This window comes from Platichthys flesus, chromosome 12, assembly GCF_949316205.1.
Source record: "Platichthys flesus chromosome 12, fPlaFle2.1, whole genome shotgun sequence".
In the NCBI taxonomy this organism is placed as follows: domain Eukaryota; kingdom Metazoa; phylum Chordata; class Actinopteri; order Pleuronectiformes; family Pleuronectidae; genus Platichthys; species Platichthys flesus.
Genome location: NC_084956.1, coordinates 17,089,458 through 17,107,210, shown reverse-complemented (window position 1 = coordinate 17,107,210; position 17,753 = coordinate 17,089,458). Strand labels below are relative to the sequence as shown.

Genomic DNA, 17,753 nt, shown 5'->3' with positions numbered 1-17,753 from the left:
TGCTTTGGTTGATCAGTTTTCGACTCATATAACACACCCCTACTCATCCTCTCTTACACAGTCCTGAAAAAACTGTCTCCCTCCACCAAAAAGCCGCTATTAAGTAGATGTGTAACCTAATTACTTTCTTCTAAGAGCTGTGAGAGATTTGATTTAGAGGGTACAATACAAGCAGCTCAGTATATTGTAGGTGTAGTTTGAGGAAAGTCAGTTGAAAATCAACAGCTAGAAAAACCACACTATCTCGTATGCACAAGGCCTGACAACAGAAAAACTCAGGAGTGGTTTGCAACCGACTTCTCGCTGCAGACAAACTGCACAGAGGAACAAATAAGCGAGAGAAAGAGACAAAGACAGGAACGTGTGCTTGGCAGAAAAAGAGAGAGAGAGTGAAAACGAAAGACAGACTAGACTGCCTTATTCCTTTAAAAAAAATGATCCGAGCTTTTAAGGAGGCCTGTTAAATGTCAAACACCTTCTTGGCTGTGAGATAAGAGAGAGGAGTTCAATTATACCCCACTCTCTCCACCTCACTATCCCACCAGGGTGGAAAACCACACACAAACACAACACGCACAGTTTCACATGCTTTCTCAACCTCTCGCTGTGTCTACAGCTAAGAGCTAACATGCATTAATTTAGAAGACTGACACATATGAGACATTAAGAGAAACCAAATTGACAACATGCTAAATAAGCTATGAGGCTATATATTTCCTCACCTCGCTGTGAATGGCGACATACTGAGAGCATAATGAGAGCGTAACCAAGGTGAGAGGAGGTGAATAAGTGAGTGGGATCATTCTCCGTCATTGGAGAAGACAGAGAGTTTAAGACACCTCAAAACAAAAGCAGATCTGCGCCACAGACTGGTCTGTAAATGGGGGACAGAGAGTGCAGTCACCCCACTTGTCAATTAATCCTATCTGGCACCAGAATGCTGGCCTTTATGAGAACAAATGTCAGCTTTCAAGACGAGGACGAGATAACCTTTCTTCATAGAATGTACACCAGCCTCAAGTGACCTAAGTTGATATTACACTGCAGGCATCTAATTTAACACACTTTCTGTTATTGCCACAAGTTTTAATGCAAAGGAAAAGAACAAATTCAGCAAATATGGACACTAGACTTGCACAGTATATCAGGGAATGGGTTGCAAGTAAAGCAGCCATGTCTGGTAACAATACAGCAATATATTTATATTTAAATATAATATAAAGTCCTTTCAACACCTGTCCTCTTGTTGTCCTCGAGACCTATAACCTTGTGATGATTTTCAAAGAATAATATGGAGTTTCCCTGTATTTCAATTTTCTCTGTAATTTGAAATAGTATATGCTAAAAATACTTTTAGTGGAATCAAGACCTGTCTAACAAGCGACAGCAATATATTGCTTCCAGACAGGACACTAACCACCACATGCATCGCCATCATCAAAGGGACACAGATGAAAACATATGCAAGAAACATACCCAGACAGACTCACAAACACACATACACAGATAACCCCCTCCTCCTCACCCCTGCAGCTTCCCTGCAACGGAGCAGAGAGAGGTGGTCGCTGATGTGAAACATCAATTTCCAGGTTAGCTGCTCTGCGTGGCTCAGGCAGGTATCAGCCGTGACCCACCTGGGCCAGATAAACAGCTGCAAGAAGCTGATCTGCCACCCAGCAATGCACCTTTCAGTGCTGGAGAATGGGGCAATGCGTGCTCACAAGCAAACAGGCGCACACTTACACACACACACACACAAACATGCAGACACGTAAACAAATAGTAAAAACTAAAACAATGCATAAATATTAGGAATAAACAGCTAAAGAAAAATCACTTCAGTAAATGAATGTGTTTTTTGGAAACACACAAAAGCACATACACGTTGTGAATCCCTTCCAGGCAGTGTTAATTTTGGCAGCTATTTTTGATGTAGTCTTAGTCTTAGTCTTTTGACGATAATGCATTTTAGTTTTAGTAATTTTAGTCTAGTTTTAGTCGACTAAAACAAATTCCATTTTAGTCTAGTTTTAGTCGACGAAAACGAATTAAATTTAAGTCTAGTTTTAGTCACATTTAATAGCCAAATTAAACTCCTTTTCTATAAAAACATTTAGCTGGAGCCTAATAGCTAAAAAATATATATTTAATTTTAAATGTGAAAACAAAAAGGGAGAGCAGGTCAGACTGGAGGGGGACACAGAAACTTCAGCTCGGTACAAACCAACTGCAGCTTCTGCTCTGATCAAGAAGCTGAGGTGCTGATCTCTGATCAGCTGAGACCAGAGAAACTCTGTGTTTTCACTGTTTCCATAGTTAAGAAGCAGTGAGTCTTGTGTCTCTGAGCGAGTGAGCGGGGCGGGGGGCGGAGCTACGGACCGGTGCGCTCTCTGGGAGAACTCACTCGCCCCCTCCTGACACTTCATGACGGCCTGATACGATGATGTTAAAAAAATTATTGTGACTTAGTCAATCCCCAACATTTTCGTCTCGTCTCGTCTCGTCAACGAAAGTTAAAAATAGATTTAGTCATAGTTTCTATTTTCAAAGATCCGTTTTCGTTACGTCTTCGTCTCGTCTTCGTCATGGAAAAAGGGTCGTTAACGATATTTCGTCAACGTTTTCGTCAAAGAAATTAACACTGCTTCCAGGTGGATAGTTTTCAGGCTAAATACTTGGATCATCTGCTGTTACTGATGATACTCACAATTTGGAGTAATGTAAAAAAAAAAAAGAGAAAGTAGAAAAATAACAAAGTGATGATTCTACATGACTGATTTCTCTCTATTACACACACACACCAAAGCAATTATGGATCCGTGTCTAGCCCAGGGAACAAAGGACGGAGTGACCAGCCAGGATGCTAAAAATCACATCGACAGACGCAGACAGATTGAATGGGTGCAGGCGTCATTTGGAGCCAAAAAAGAGTGTTAACCTGTATCAGTGTGGAAGAGCCCAGCTTCAGTTAGTCAGGTAATCTAAACGCTGCCACCATCGCAGTGACGCCTGTCAGCACAGTGCTGTGTGCCTTGGCAGCACTGCTCAACCTGGTGTCACACCACATTCCCACAGACAATTTCAATTAACTTTTACAACCTAGAGAAATATCACAAACCCAACCAAGGGCCCTTCAGCATGTTTCCCCGTCTTTGTTTCTGTCTCTTTGTATTCTCATTCGATGTCTGGTCAAAACACAGGAAAACTTGAATAGAATGGGCAACACCACAAAAGTAGTTGGAAAGAGGATTGCTATAGTGTGAAGTGTCTAAGACAGGTTTTCTGAAAACAAGTCTTGCATAAGATGTAAGACTGTGCTGCTGAAACTGGACACCATGTTGAACACTGATAGATCACCTTTCCAGGGTGACGTTTAAAAGGTGGATCTATAAGCACCCAACAACGACTGCTATAAACTGTAAACCGACAGTATCAGCCAGTCAAATGTGAAGATGCAAGGTCATGGTTGGGTTTCCTCTAGTTGTAATTCACACTGCAAGTGCCTAGTCAAGAGGCAGTAAACACAGTAAACTTGTCTATTCCTCCTGCTCCTGCCACATCAGATCACTGTCTCAGCCGTAACATTCCAGCTTCTCAATATCCTAAAATGACAGAAATGGGCCAAACTGTTTTCAATAACACAAAACCCCAAACTGTTGTTCAAAAGACAAAAAAGGTTTTTCTACATGGAAGACAAACAGTGATTGTAATCACCATATAAAGAATGTCGTATGCCTAAAATGAAGTCCAAATATTAAACAAATTTTAAAAATATATTTTACAATTTTATATATTACAATGTATTAGGGAGTTGAAGAGTGCATACATCCAGCAACGCTAACAGGCCAATTCACCATGTTAAAGAAAGAAAGAAAACCATGCCTGTTTACCTGGATCCGCCACAAAGTTGAATGGGTTCTTCCTTTGGTCATGCCTGGCCTCTCCACAAAATGTCATGGTAATTGGTTTAGTAGTTTGTTTAATTCAGCTAACTTCTCAACATGCAGTTAATCCCCCTCTTTGAGCAGGATGTGTCTAAAAGCATGAGAGAGACATTTCCTACATCATTGTGTTGCTAAAGGATCAAATGATCTTTCAAGGACAATTTCCTGTTATGAGATTTGACTACACCTGCAAGAATTCAAGTTCAGTGGAGGAGAAGAAAAGTGAATCAACTTAATCTTTGAAGTAATTGTGTCTATCTATTACATACATATAAATAGTTCCAATGTATGCTAATTCATAGTAATTTTAAGTACATAAATGACTTCCATACTGACATGTCCAAAATGTACAGTGTAAATGCATTATATCAAAATTGGATTCACTGTCATTGATTGAGCCTTCCAGGAAAGTTCAACTTAGTTCTAACTCACTGCAGCAATAACATTCTACCAACTACCCAACAGATCAAGGATAAAAATCTAATAATTGAACCCTTATAATACTCAAGTCTGAAATTAGCTATACTGTAAAGTGAATTGATTTCCTTTAAATACTGTATAGTCTGCTTTGAATACATCTGAATATAACTTATTCAGCATCTAATAGATCTCTATGAATGCACAACTTAAAATTATGTAAGTTTGGATTGGATCTACAGACTTCCACAAATTGCTGGATTGTGACATCTTGCACTATAACCTAAGATATATCTTCTCTCAATCTTGTTTTAATTCTTCATATAAGTGGACTGCTTTGACGAGGAAGGCTATTGTTGTTTGGATGATTAAACCAGGATATAAATTAGGTTGCTAAAATGTCAGTCACCACAAATTAGATGTAATTTTCCTGTGAACAGCTGAATTAGCTGCCTCTTTCTTCTTATTTTGTATTAAGAATTTGCATTAGTACATGTTTTCTGCAGTGCAGGTAGAGACTGAAAGTCAAATATCAAGACAAGATCAGATAAGAGTGATGAAATTAATGTTATGTATAAGCAAGCAAAACATTACCGGGTATGTCACTCACTTTGCAAAATCAAATCAAAAACCACCATGAGAGTTCACACCTGTGTCATGTTGTCACCTGTCCATGCAGTTTGCTTGTAGGCATATAATGTCCCCACACCTCAAGTTAGCGTAGCTCATTAGAAATGCAAGACAGGTAAAAAATGAGAGACCATACAGTGACAGGGTGCAAAATACAGACACCACCAACCTCACAACATACATTGTAAGATTTATTTGCTACATTTGATCATCCTCACTCATGTGGAGGTGGATTTGCTTTGGAAATATAGATCTTGCACAAAGACAGCAATGTGAAATCTATGTACGAAATCATTGAAGACAATTTTTCCGCCTAAATTGATGAGACTTTTCAGGTGTCAGCTGTCCACCACAGAGTACCAGCAAAAACAGCTCTGCCTAAAATGAATGAAGTACGTACAAGAGTTTTATAAATGCATTTTTGAAGGATGCAAAATATTGTCAAACAACGTCCCGATAATATCTAGGAATAATTTATTGTAAATATGATGTGTGCAATGTGCAGTGTTTCTGGAAACCCAAAAGCAATGTTGCAGCAAGAGGCCAGAGTGTTGTGATTGTTTGCATGGGCCATAATAATACTAACACATCACGTGCTGGGTAAGTGCAGACAATATAATGCGGTACAGCGTCATGATGGATGGTGTGTTTGCAGACACCACTGAACCGTGGACCCCATTATTTCCTGGGGGTAGGAAGGGGGAAGCAAAGCACCACGGGGGAGAGATAAGGCATGATTGACTAAACCAAAACAGAGGTCCCTCATGGATGGAAGACTGCTGGCATTATTGGGAGCCACTGTGGGAGTCAATGCAACAGCTCAATGACAGCAGAGAGCTGTCAGAAGAGGTAAGAAGATCAAATGTATCCCCTTCCTAAATGAGGTAGGCGAGGACTCTTCACATGGGGAGAAAAACTTCCAGTCATTATGAATATCTCCTGGACACGTTTGGACTCATCTCCTGCTGAGATCAGGTGGTTGAAGCCTCAACACAGAGGGACACTTCATTTCTGCAGCTGGTAGATAGGATTTATACAACTAAGATAGAACAGCACAGACAAATAAATAGTCAGTGGCATGCACATCCACCAACTCAAAATCAAAGTGACAGATACAACAGCCTTTGCTGGAGATGCAGAGAAGGACAAACACATTGAATTCCAATTTGGCTTAATGAATGCTGAGAGTAGGAGAATCAACAGGCCTGTGTGTCAATTGATCTAGAGCATGTATGCTGCAAGAGAAGACAGCCCTGACTCTCAGTCAACATTCAAAAACCCCACATCAAATATTGGAGGGACTGCCCTCTCTTCCTCCTGACAATACTCTGATTACCACTTCATTTTATCTCTGCTCATCCGTACTTATTTCTCTTTTTATGTTTCTGCCATCTGATCTGCAGCAGTGAAGACCAGATAGTACTATTGGATGTCTTTTCCAGAACATTCTGCCAGTGAGGTAATTTGAGACATTTTAAATGTCAAAAAGAAGGCTCCCACTTCCTCAATATTTTACTTTAGACTTCCGCTCCTAATGAATAAAACTTAATATCAAGGGGAAAGTTTAAGCCCTTGGGCGTAAAGCAATGGAGGTATATAGCAATTCTCCACATGTTTTATGTTTGTTTTTCTTATGTTAATATAATGCCAAAATTGATGGATGAGGCTCGTCATGGCTTTTGGATATTTTTTGGGGGTTTGGTTGCAGCAATTCTCAGCATGTGTTGTTTAACACATTATTTCTTGCCTTCCAAATAAATGTCATATTTAATAACACTGTTCATATAAATCACTTTCGGTCATGTATCCAAAAGTAGGTTTATTGAGCATTAATGATCTTTTGCAGGCATAAACTTCACACTTGACGAGTTCCAGGATGGCTGCCCCGAAAGAATCCAAATGTCATAACTGAAATATTTCAATGATTAACGTCAATGTATTTTTGATATTTGTATTATTAATATTTAATTGTTTTTCCATAATCGAGTACTATATTGATGACAATGTGTCTGAGTGAAATAATAGAAAATAGTACAATGGGGGAAATGTATTGATGTTAACAGAGAGAGTTTTCTCTAAATCTGAAATGTGTTTTATCGCTCATTGATATAGCAGCTCAAGCCCAACAGACCAAAAGGGGCATTCTTGGCTCTGCTCAGCAGTCCTCGGTAAATCAGCTGAATTGAGGCGAGATAGGCGGATATGTAAGGAGGCTCTTATAAACAAAGTCGAGACGCCTTTATCTCCGCTTAGTTAAAGGTCTTTTACCTCAAGCCAAGTGTCATAAACTGGGAATCAAATATGGGTTCTCAAACACTATAGGCAAAAGCCTCAAAACAATATTTGCAGCCTTTAACATTTTGAAACTAAAGAACAAATAAAGCAAAGAGGGTTAAAAAGACAATGACTTCAGGATTGGACATATCATACAAACAACTTTTTATCTAAAAGTTATAGATATTTAGTTTGGGAATTATAAATAATCACATTTCATCACATTTAAGTTGATATAGCAAACCATAGATGCCCATTACACATCTAGCCGTTAGCTTTTTATTTGGAGTTGTGTTTCTTGCCAACTGGTAAACAGAAGTTTACTCACTTCTTTGTACTCTGTTTTTGGTCTCCATCAACACATGACATATTTGGCTCTCTAGCAGCTAAATACTATGTTCCCTAGTTAGGTAGGTGTGGTTGTAAAGGTGTATTAAGAACATTAAATACAAAGCAACACAGCATTGATAACAGCCAACAAAAATAAATATATTGCGCTCATGTTTCACAATTTCATAATAAAATAGATTGTTAATGTATTATTATTTTGCTGTATCCTTTATGAAATTGTCAAATTATAACAATTGTTTTATTGAATTATTATCTATTTTATTTGAATTGTAGAGCAGATATTGAATGTTTAAGAGGGGGTAGCATCTCTGTAGTGTTAACTTTGTCCGTCTGCTGTTTGCTGGGGCGTAGGTACTATACATTGGCTTTTTAGATCAAAACAGCTTCTTACAGTTAAAAACAACACAGTGGAAGCAGTGGAAGTGACTACAAATGTAAATGTACAGACTGGCTAGATATATAAGGAGCTAAAACTAAATATAAAACTTAATAAAGCAGCGCAGACCTGCATATTTGGGTGATGACTCACTGTAAGTTCATCACGATGACCACATTTAAATTTTTTCCACTTTTTTATAATGTTATTGGATAGATCCTTATTGTAAAATATCAGTAATGATGGCTTCAACAAATGATTGCACGTTGCGCAATTAAACATGTGTACTTCACCCACAGTGGATTCATTTAGTTCCTCAAAGGGATTATTGACAAATGTATTGATTAAACTGACTTACATCACTGAACTCAAAATATTTATGCCTCGTCACAGGCAACTTTGCTTTCAAATATTGGATGAAACCTCAATATTGGGATGCATCTGTTCAATCAAGATAAATGAGTACTCACATCAGCAAATCATAAATCTACAATAGCTAGCAATACCTATGAATGCTGCTTTGTTTATGAGGGCAGACTAGGCGAACATTGTCAATATACTGAATCAGGAAGCAGTGAAAGAGAGACAATGTCCACAGGAGGCCATAGTTGATGTTGATTGCGCTAGTGAGTCGACAGTGGGGAATTGGCTCGGGAGAGAGTACGCCGACATTATCAACACGTTTAGAGGAAGGCTTTAATAAGTCGTTCCTTGGGGCTACTTCCTACCCCTTAATTGTTATTGAATTAGGAATGTTACGGAGCTAAATTAAAAGTGCAAGGTATTTATTGTGGCAGAAGAAGAATGTGAGGGAGCAAAGGGGAACACGGAAACAGAAAAGGAGAGAGAATAAGTTCTACTCGTTTCTTTGGTGTATTTGGCTATAGTTCTAACGCACATGATAAAAAAAAAAATCTAGATGTCAAAGAGCCCTGCCTCTGGAGCCTCATTTCCCTACAATCTTAAAATAATATAAGCAAGAAAATATACTGTAAGAATTAGAAGAAGTAATACGATTGATTAGGGCTAACAAGAGGTGGTGTTCTGTCTGGCTATACTGAATCTGTTGAAAATGTGCATATGGACATTAATGACTCAGGATCACTAAAATGACTTTTATTCATGTAATGAATAATGACTACAGCCAGAAACCTCTGCTCTTGAATGCTTCTCACTTTCTCTTTTAAAAAAAGAAGAACTTGAATGCACACAACATTTTATCCCCTACAAATGAAAGAGTTGTAATAATGTTTGCACAATTTAAACTTTTTAATTTCATCAGAGAGTGAGGCCTTATGCTCAATTGGCATAAAATAAAAGACGAGCAGGAACCATCGCAGTAGAGTGTGGAAGTTTCTTATTTTTAACAAATGTTGTGTTCTTTCCACGAGTTAATTACTCAGTAGAGAGCTTAATCTGCCGAATCAGGGCAAAGTGGATTAGGAAATGAGAGCGTTTAATCAAAGTGTTCTCTCAGTCTAATTACACATCCCATTTCCTGACAACACATACTGTTATCTGCCACTGCATTTAAACATCAGCTCCTCTGTTTAGCTACCCCCCTAAGAGTGAATGATCCCACTGCCTCGATGTGACAAAAATCCATGAAATGTAAACACATCAATGCACTCAGTGAAATATTCTTATACATTTTGAAATAAATCTTTGTATCACTGTAGCATTCAACAGAAGACCAATGTAGCCGAACCACACTTCCCCAGCATTATCCAGGCAGTGGGAACTCAAGACTCTTTTAGGTTTATTGGATCAAAAAGAGGTTGTTGTTTGGAAGACAGTGAAAATGTTAGACTCACAGGTAGAAGACAGCACAAAAGTCAGAGGTGTGTTCATGCTGAGTGACGGCCTTTTCCCATTGTGTTACATGTGCCTTTAAAAGCACATATCTGTGCAGCATCACTCAAACACTTTGTGTTGGTTCCTGAACCTAACCCCATGCTGGTGAGAGGAGGAGACGGGTGGAAGCAGTCTCAGATCAAATATCCATGCTGTGTTTGGACGTGTTCCCTCATCTCTCTGATAAATAATCATGTGCTCCTGCCTGCCATACGAGCTGAGGCGCCACTGGCTCCAAGGTAATGAGCTGATTAATTGATCTGCTGCCTAGCAAGGCCAAAAGTGCCACAAGTATGTGCACATATACACGGACCAGTTTTAACTGAGGAAAGACTGTATTCTCATCTCTAATATACAATATCAAGAGCTCTGTATGTGCCAGTCAATTTTTTATTAGACAAAATAGCACAAACTGGGGTCACCTAACACAACCTACAGACCCTCTGAGTTTACATCATCAACAGGACTTAGCCAAAAAAACTCCATTGTAACTGAATGCGACCAGTCAAGGTGGCTGTAGAAACCTGATCACTGTGCTCAAGTCATGTAGTTTCTCGAATTGGTGCTAATTTATGCTCTTCAAATCGTGATCAAATAAAAAAATGGCCTAACAAAGTATAGAGCATGGAATGAATCTTTGAAAATGGTTAAACTACATCCATTGTGCCCTGAAAGCTTAATTTAACAATCCTTTATTCTTTAGACAATAATTGCATCGAACCTTGAGATGAGAAATTATGTATTTTTAATCTGCTCTTTCTTCACAAATCAAGAACAAGAATGATTTTAGTACTGAAACAGTTTCTGGGCTCAGTGTCGGATAATAAGAGGGCTGAGAAAAAATGTGAGTGTAAAGGACGTTATACAATTTTTTCACTATGTAATATAATGCAAACTATAATACTGTATCGTACAACACACACAAACACTTGACGCTTGTGTGTGCTTGTGTGAGAGAGACAGTGAGTGTGTGGATTTATGAATTAGGGGGCCACCTATATGAGGACATCTGCTGAGCTAATAAACAATAATCTTGACAAATTATCACTGTCCAATCACTCAGGCCGACCTCATGATCACACCACTGAAGAAGCCATCACAGGCCGGGCCAGGGACGTGACTGACAGCCCTCTGGACCGTTGGAAGGTGTTGCTGGACTGAAGCCCAGAGGACACAATGATTCATGGGCAGAGGGCAACCTGGACAGAGTGGTTAGGGAAATTAGCAGCGCCACCCACCAACACACCCATGCCCTTCATTGGTCAGAACAACAGCTGACTGAAGAGATGGCCCTCTGCCAGAAACTGCTCAGTGCTGCTGGACAAAGATGCCAAACCAAGCAACTATGAAGGCAATGTTGTTTGGCATGTTGATGATGATGATTTACAATGGGCTCAGTGGGATACTGCAACCTTTCCTGGGTGCAGTACCGACCATTCCACTCAGATGATAATGATACAGATGATGCTGAAGACAATGGTTGAGTGAGATAGGGATACTGACGGACGCCTGGTGGTGTTTTGGTAATGTTCATGACTCCAAGAAAAAAATGTGGAGAAGATAAAAATGATAGGTTGCCTGTTTCTGTGACATGTAACCAACCGACAATTTTCAGGGTGTAGACATGGATAAGCAAGCGCTGCACGATTTAGACTGGGAATGTTGACAGACTGGCAGAGTGTAAAGGTCATATGATAGAAAAAAAACAATCTTCTAGAAAATCAATCCAATATTACGGATTTTAATTCCAAGTCACTGACACCCTCAGAGATGATGAAAGCTAGACATCTCCAAATTGCCCTGTCAATCACTGCGACCAACAAAAATGACAAAAAATAAGTAAGAGGAGGGAATAATAGATCCTGGAGGAATCTGACTCAACTGTGTTTGGTGTTCATACCACAATCCCCAACCACCCCTAGCAGCACGGACACATCAAATAAGCAAGCTTATAATAGAGTGGAGATATCAAATCTGGCTAAACTCTTTCATCCAAACATCAACAGCTGGGCAATATAGGCAATATTCCCTTGCATCCATACATACACCCTGACAGAGGACATACATTTCCATCACTGTCAGGGTCTATAATGACATCTCTCTTTTACTAGTTTTTTACATTCAGTCCGATTCAAGGGATACAAACAAAAAAAACATTTCTGTGCAGTGAAAAAGCCATTCACACAGAAAGCTTGACAACATAGACTTGTCAAATACAACATGCTGACAACCCACAGAGACTCACCGATGGGCATGTCTTCATAGATGAGAAGGTAGGTCGAGAAGAAGTAGTTCAGGAAACGTGGAGGATTGTTGGAGCCTGTGATGAAGACAAAAAGGATGAACATCATTCACATTATAGCTTGAAATTATTTGACTATTGACTATTGACAATCATGCGTATTTATTTCACACAATTCAAACTCTCCCTGGTACTGAAAGCTTTTTCATACATTGCTCTTAGTGTCTGATTGTTCTTTTGTGCAAAGGAAATGATGCAGCAACAACAGTTTACAAAGGAACTGTATGGAAATATCATAAATATAACGGAAAAAACTGGCATCAAATTTGCGCATCTCATGCTAGTGAATACGATCTTGTTCTAATGTTTAATGAACACAGTTTGGACACTGCGTTGCAAAAAAAAAAAAAAAAACACATTGCCCCTACCTCCACAAGGGGGCTGTAGCAAATTAATTTAGTGTATTACACCATAGGAGTGGTGGTTTACAAAAAATAAAAAGACCAGGCAATATTATTAGAAGCTTTCAAAATGTAAAAATGCCAAGTACTAAAGGAGATTGATAAAGAGAAGCTCATGTGATCATGTGACTGTCTGTCTTCAGTCTGTATTACATGTTTCTGAAGTTATCCACGCATTAAGCAGGATTATTGTTTTGCAGAGCAGACTATTACACACCGGCCAGTTTGAAGACTGACATATTTAAATGTTCTGCTCTTCTGTAATTGTTTCTTCTGCTCCCAACTCTACCGAATGTGTCTCTGTCAAATATACTTCTGCAGCACATCAACTACAAGGAGACAAAAATGCTTTGCTTCAATATGAAAACAGTGTAAGCAGTGAACATCAATTACACACAGAGCTTTGTATCGTTGTCAGATTTATGGATTAATATTTTCAGCACAAAATGTTAACATGGTCTGTTTGTAGTCATGTATGCCTCAAGAGACAATGAAAAAGATTCCTAACCATGTTAAATATTTAGTTTGAGAACTCATACTTGTGTTTCTTTGCTTTTTCATTGATTTGGATCTGCATCAAATTTCACTAAATCATAAATATCCATCCCCTATATATATATGTTTTTTCGTAAGTTGATACATGAATTATTCTTTCAGAAATCACCAGTCGAAAAACCCAGTGACACCTGTAAACTTCTGGCTTTGTCTGCAATGGGAATGGATTGAATCAACATCCACTCCCAGTTCAAATTACTCTTCAGTAGACACTAATTGAGAGAGCACCTCAGTTGTCTGTGCATTTATGATGTAGAACTTGACGCAGTATTGGAAAGAAACTGGGTTTAATGGCATTTAAAGAAACCTACATTAACCTGCTAATTTATTTAAAAACAAGTAAATCTCTAAATAAGTTGGTCCATCCCCTGATCTGGACAAGCACCAACCTTTATCAGGTAGACCCATAACACATTATTCCACATAGATTAGTGGTTTCCATTGAGTGTTTTTTGTGTAATCCTGCCAAATAACTGACAAACAAACAAACAAACAGGGATAAAAACAGGGATAAAAACATAAACTCCTTGGCAGATGTAATAGCAAATAAATGGGGACTATACCTGAGTTTGTTTTAAGAATGTACTTTCAGGGTTAGGGTTAATCGCCTGTTAAAGAGTTAATGCTCGTTTGTGTTTGGCAGTGTTCTGTGGTGTCAGACGCGAGTGCGGTACAAGCTGTTATGTTGGGAAGATCAGGGAACAAAGCTGACGGTCTTTGATCAGCTGAGCTGGGCAGCAGACCACAGAGACACAGGAGTGAGAGAGGGGCAGGCCAGCCTGTTTGAAGTGAGGGTGCTTGATGGAGTGAACCAGTGCTTTGAAAGAGAAAGCGTTTCATTCAGTCATGTGCCTGTCTGCGTGGAAGAAGATGCTCATCTCCGGCTTGCCAGCGCCGCTCTCGGTGGGTGACAAGGACACGGAGCCCACTTCATGGGTGGTGGAGAGGAGCATTTCTCCACCTGTGGCTTAATTACTGCATCAGGCTTACATAGTGGAATGCAGATAGATAACAGCTACAAAATAATCACAGGCATAATCATCAATCTAATTTACTGGATCGCCAAGGTAATGCTCAAGAGGAGCACAGGGTCAGTGTGCTAATGGCTTACTTAGAGAAACAAAAAGGAGGGGGCAAACACAAATTGTGAAATTAGAGTGGGAGGCGAGAGGAAGGACAACTCAAGAGATATGAAAGCCTCGATAAAGTTATTGTGCTTGATGGAAGAGGTCGTGGCATTCACTTAATAACTCTCCCCGCTGCTATTTTTGTGAGAGTTGTATGATTGGAGGTGTCTCCTGCCCGTCACCGTGAAACAATTACCGTAGCTTTTGCAACATCATGAAGCTCACACTCTTGAGCCCTCAGCGAGATATAAACAGCAAGGAGGCAAATATTTTTTAGTGTGTTTTAGGCCGAACAATAATGTTGAGACATAATGCAAAACAGATGAAAAGAGAGCCGAAATAAATGAGAGCAAGAGTAAAGGAATGGAAATAAAAGAGGAAAAAGGAAATAGACCAAATACAGAGGCTAGAGGAAAATTCTGTACAAAAAAAGGGAATACATGATGTGTAGAAGGTAAGACAGTGAGACAGAAAATCTTTTCAAGCTGTAAATAATGAAGAACTGAGAAGTGGGAGAGGTACTGTGAAATTCTGCTATCAAATGTTACTATAGCTTGGAAGCTATTCATATTTTATCATGTCACTGATAAGTACACTACTATTTTTTTTTTTTATTCTCATCCTGAATTACTAACAATGGTTGCTTTATGGTCAATCACTGATGCTAAGGTGATGATTCTTTATTCTGGGATATTTGACCGACTGACAATGACCCTTTTTTATTATTCTGCTTCAGATTCACACTGCTGCACAGATTTAATACCAGAAAAAAATTGAATCCTTTACTTTCTGCCACCAAGAAGTGACACTGGCATAAATGTTGATAGGTATTAATGAACATTAAAGAGGGGGTTGGTAATCCTGGTAAAGCAAACAAGACTTAGCGCCACCCATCAGTCCTCTAGTCAAAGCTATGGCCCCAAAACACATGAACGAGCACTGACAACAGCTAAAGGGTGCTACACACTAGAAGCTTTTTAGCTCTTGACCGATTTAACACATTTGTTATCTTTTAATCGCCAAAACGCAAAAACTTGATTTGGCCAGAATGAAAAGTAAGACCACACACTTGCTGTTTGTAAGACACAATTTCACAGTGGCCATTTTTCTTCTTCACTTTTTTTGTTTTGGCCCACTACTGCCATCTTCTTGTATGGAGTGTGGAAACCCTTGAGGGTGCCTTCAGCAGAGGAACAAACATGGAGGAGGACCGAAGTCGTTTTTCTGAAAAAACTATGGATGAAATCATGGCTGAGAAGGCGGAATTGGCTTAATCATGTTGCAGCGCAATTTGAGGTTATTTGAAAATGTATTGTTGTTTTTAGTCCCAGCTGTTCAATTAAGCAACTTCCGGTTAGGGTTAGGGTTACCCTTCCCAGTCAGCTCACTCTCATTGGCTATTACAGGTTTCTGTGCGAGCCTATTTGAGCTAGGCGAGACTCGGACTCAATCAGTAGCATCAAGATTATTTTGTAAACTCTTCATCCTTCAAGATTATTTGGGCAGATAATCGACACAGACTCACCTACAGTCAGGGACAACTGCGATTGTCAGAGGGGGGAAATCAGGTCGTAAATCGGCCCAATTATCCTCTTTGTGCATTGCGGAGAAGCATTAAGTCGACTTATCTGTGAGTTTTTCATTAACTACTGGCTATCTCTGTCTCTGATGTAGTGGTGTTTGTCTCTCCAAGTGAAGACTCTTGTCATATGCATTGAAAGCACAGGCAGTCATGTCAGTTAGTGACAGACAAGAACACCAGCCAATCATTTCATTTGGTCAAAATTTTCCCTTTTTTCTATTTAGTCAGAATTCTTAATTGATGGCTATCAGGAAGTGAAGAGAATATAAATGACCCATGCTTTCTTTAATCTTGGCTTTACAGCTGTATAAATCAGGACTGTAAATTACTTTCCTTCACACTCACTTCATAAATCCAGTAAAAAATATAAAAATAAAAACTGGTATATACAATAACTGTCTTTTTATTAAAAAAATCATAGAGAAAGCAGGGCAAGTCCACATAATAAAAGCCGTGGAGGGCGGGAATGGATGAACCCGGTCGAAGAGTAACCGCCCATACAGGACAGTCTGAAGTTAAGTGAACGCGTACTCAATAAGCCTGGAATCTTTTCATTCATCTCATTGGTTGCCCAGTTGTCAAAACTACACATGGCATTCTATTGGTTGGGCAGGGTTGAGCAGAAGAAAAATCTGAGAGCAGACGATTCACAAGTGCACAGAGAGCAGCCAGAGTGTAGAAAGGCTGAAGCTCGAGCACAGGAAAATCTGTGCAAGCAACAATACATCAGAGTGCAGGCCCACGCTTTGAGCAGAGGCAGAGCAAATTTAAGTGCAAACAGGGGCTATTTGAGTGCAAGGGCAGGGTTTTGATGAAAAGTAATACACAATCTGACCATAAATTCAACAAGTCATGCTCTCGAACTGAAAGACCACGGTCTTGAAAAAGATAGGAAAAAAGCTCCATACGCTTCTCTCTTAATAGTCAGGAGGACTCACCTGCACACACAGAGTGGAGAATGAGGAATGGAAGAAGGAATTTGGCAAATGTCATCCTGCCGCCTAAATCCACACTCCACGACATCACCTGCACCTGAGGGAACAACAAATACAGAGTACAGTCACAGTTATTTGATTGGCTGATTATCAACATCGCTGTTTCAGTCTAGCTACGACATGTCCAAAGACATTTCAGCTCCTTTGCGTTGGGTAATTATAGTTTAAGTAAGCAGGAGATGTGATCGGTATAATTAGATGACAGGAAAAAGATTTGCTAAACACCATGTTTCAAGCAGATGTTTTCTGTGTGTGTGTGTTTGCTTGAGGGTGGGGGGATGGGTTGAATGTTCATTTACAGCAACAACTCATTTACAGTGCTCACAGCTCAACATCATAATCAAGACGTTTCACTCTTAATTGTCTGATGAAACAGAACAGTGTCCTGTGCAAAAAGGAAAGGTGTAAATGGCCTTTTCATGATGTAATGGGGCTGCTTCACTGGACAAATTATGAGGTCAGAATAATGATGGCAAACATTCACAGGTATTTACTGCCACTGTTGGAAACCTGCAAAGACACACCAGTTAACTGCAGCTTTATCACCAATATTTTAAACTTACATTCTTATAAATATGTGCTTTATGATATGTCCCTCCTTCTCCTCATCTCCCTCTTCCCGCTCGTTATTTGTTCCTGTCTCTACGCTGTCACCACTTGTCCCAGCAAACCCATTTACTGGCAATTTAATTTTGAATGTTAATGTTTCTAAACTCCCTTTCTCCCCCAATGCCCACTGTGCACCAGCTCATGGTAAACCTGTGCTGAGACAGGTCCGCTTGTCCTTCAGGTATATGTGATGGCAGCAAAAGCTGAATAAACTACAGAAAACCAGTGTGATAAGCAGTGCAATACAATACATTGCTTTGTGTAGATAGTTGCTGTCCCTGTCGCTGTGTTGCGATTGCATATGTACAGAACGTGGCGAATTCAATTCTAACAAAA

General features: G+C 39.5%; 1 protein-coding gene across 1 annotated transcript in view; it reads right to left on the bottom strand.

Annotated features, from left to right (window-relative positions):
* Positions 1 to 16,836, bottom strand: part of cdh23 (cadherin-related 23) — a 144,425-nt gene extending 127,589 nt beyond the window's left edge. Inside the window, exons 1-2 of the mRNA XM_062400417.1 lie at positions 16,752 to 16,836; positions 12,092 to 12,166 (exon numbers count right to left, since the gene is read on the bottom strand). Coding sequence (XP_062256401.1) covers positions 12,092 to 12,166; positions 16,752 to 16,836 — 160 coding nt within the window. The remainder of the gene's footprint in view (positions 1 to 12,091; positions 12,167 to 16,751) is intronic.
* Positions 16,837 to 17,753: the final 917 nt, after the last annotated feature.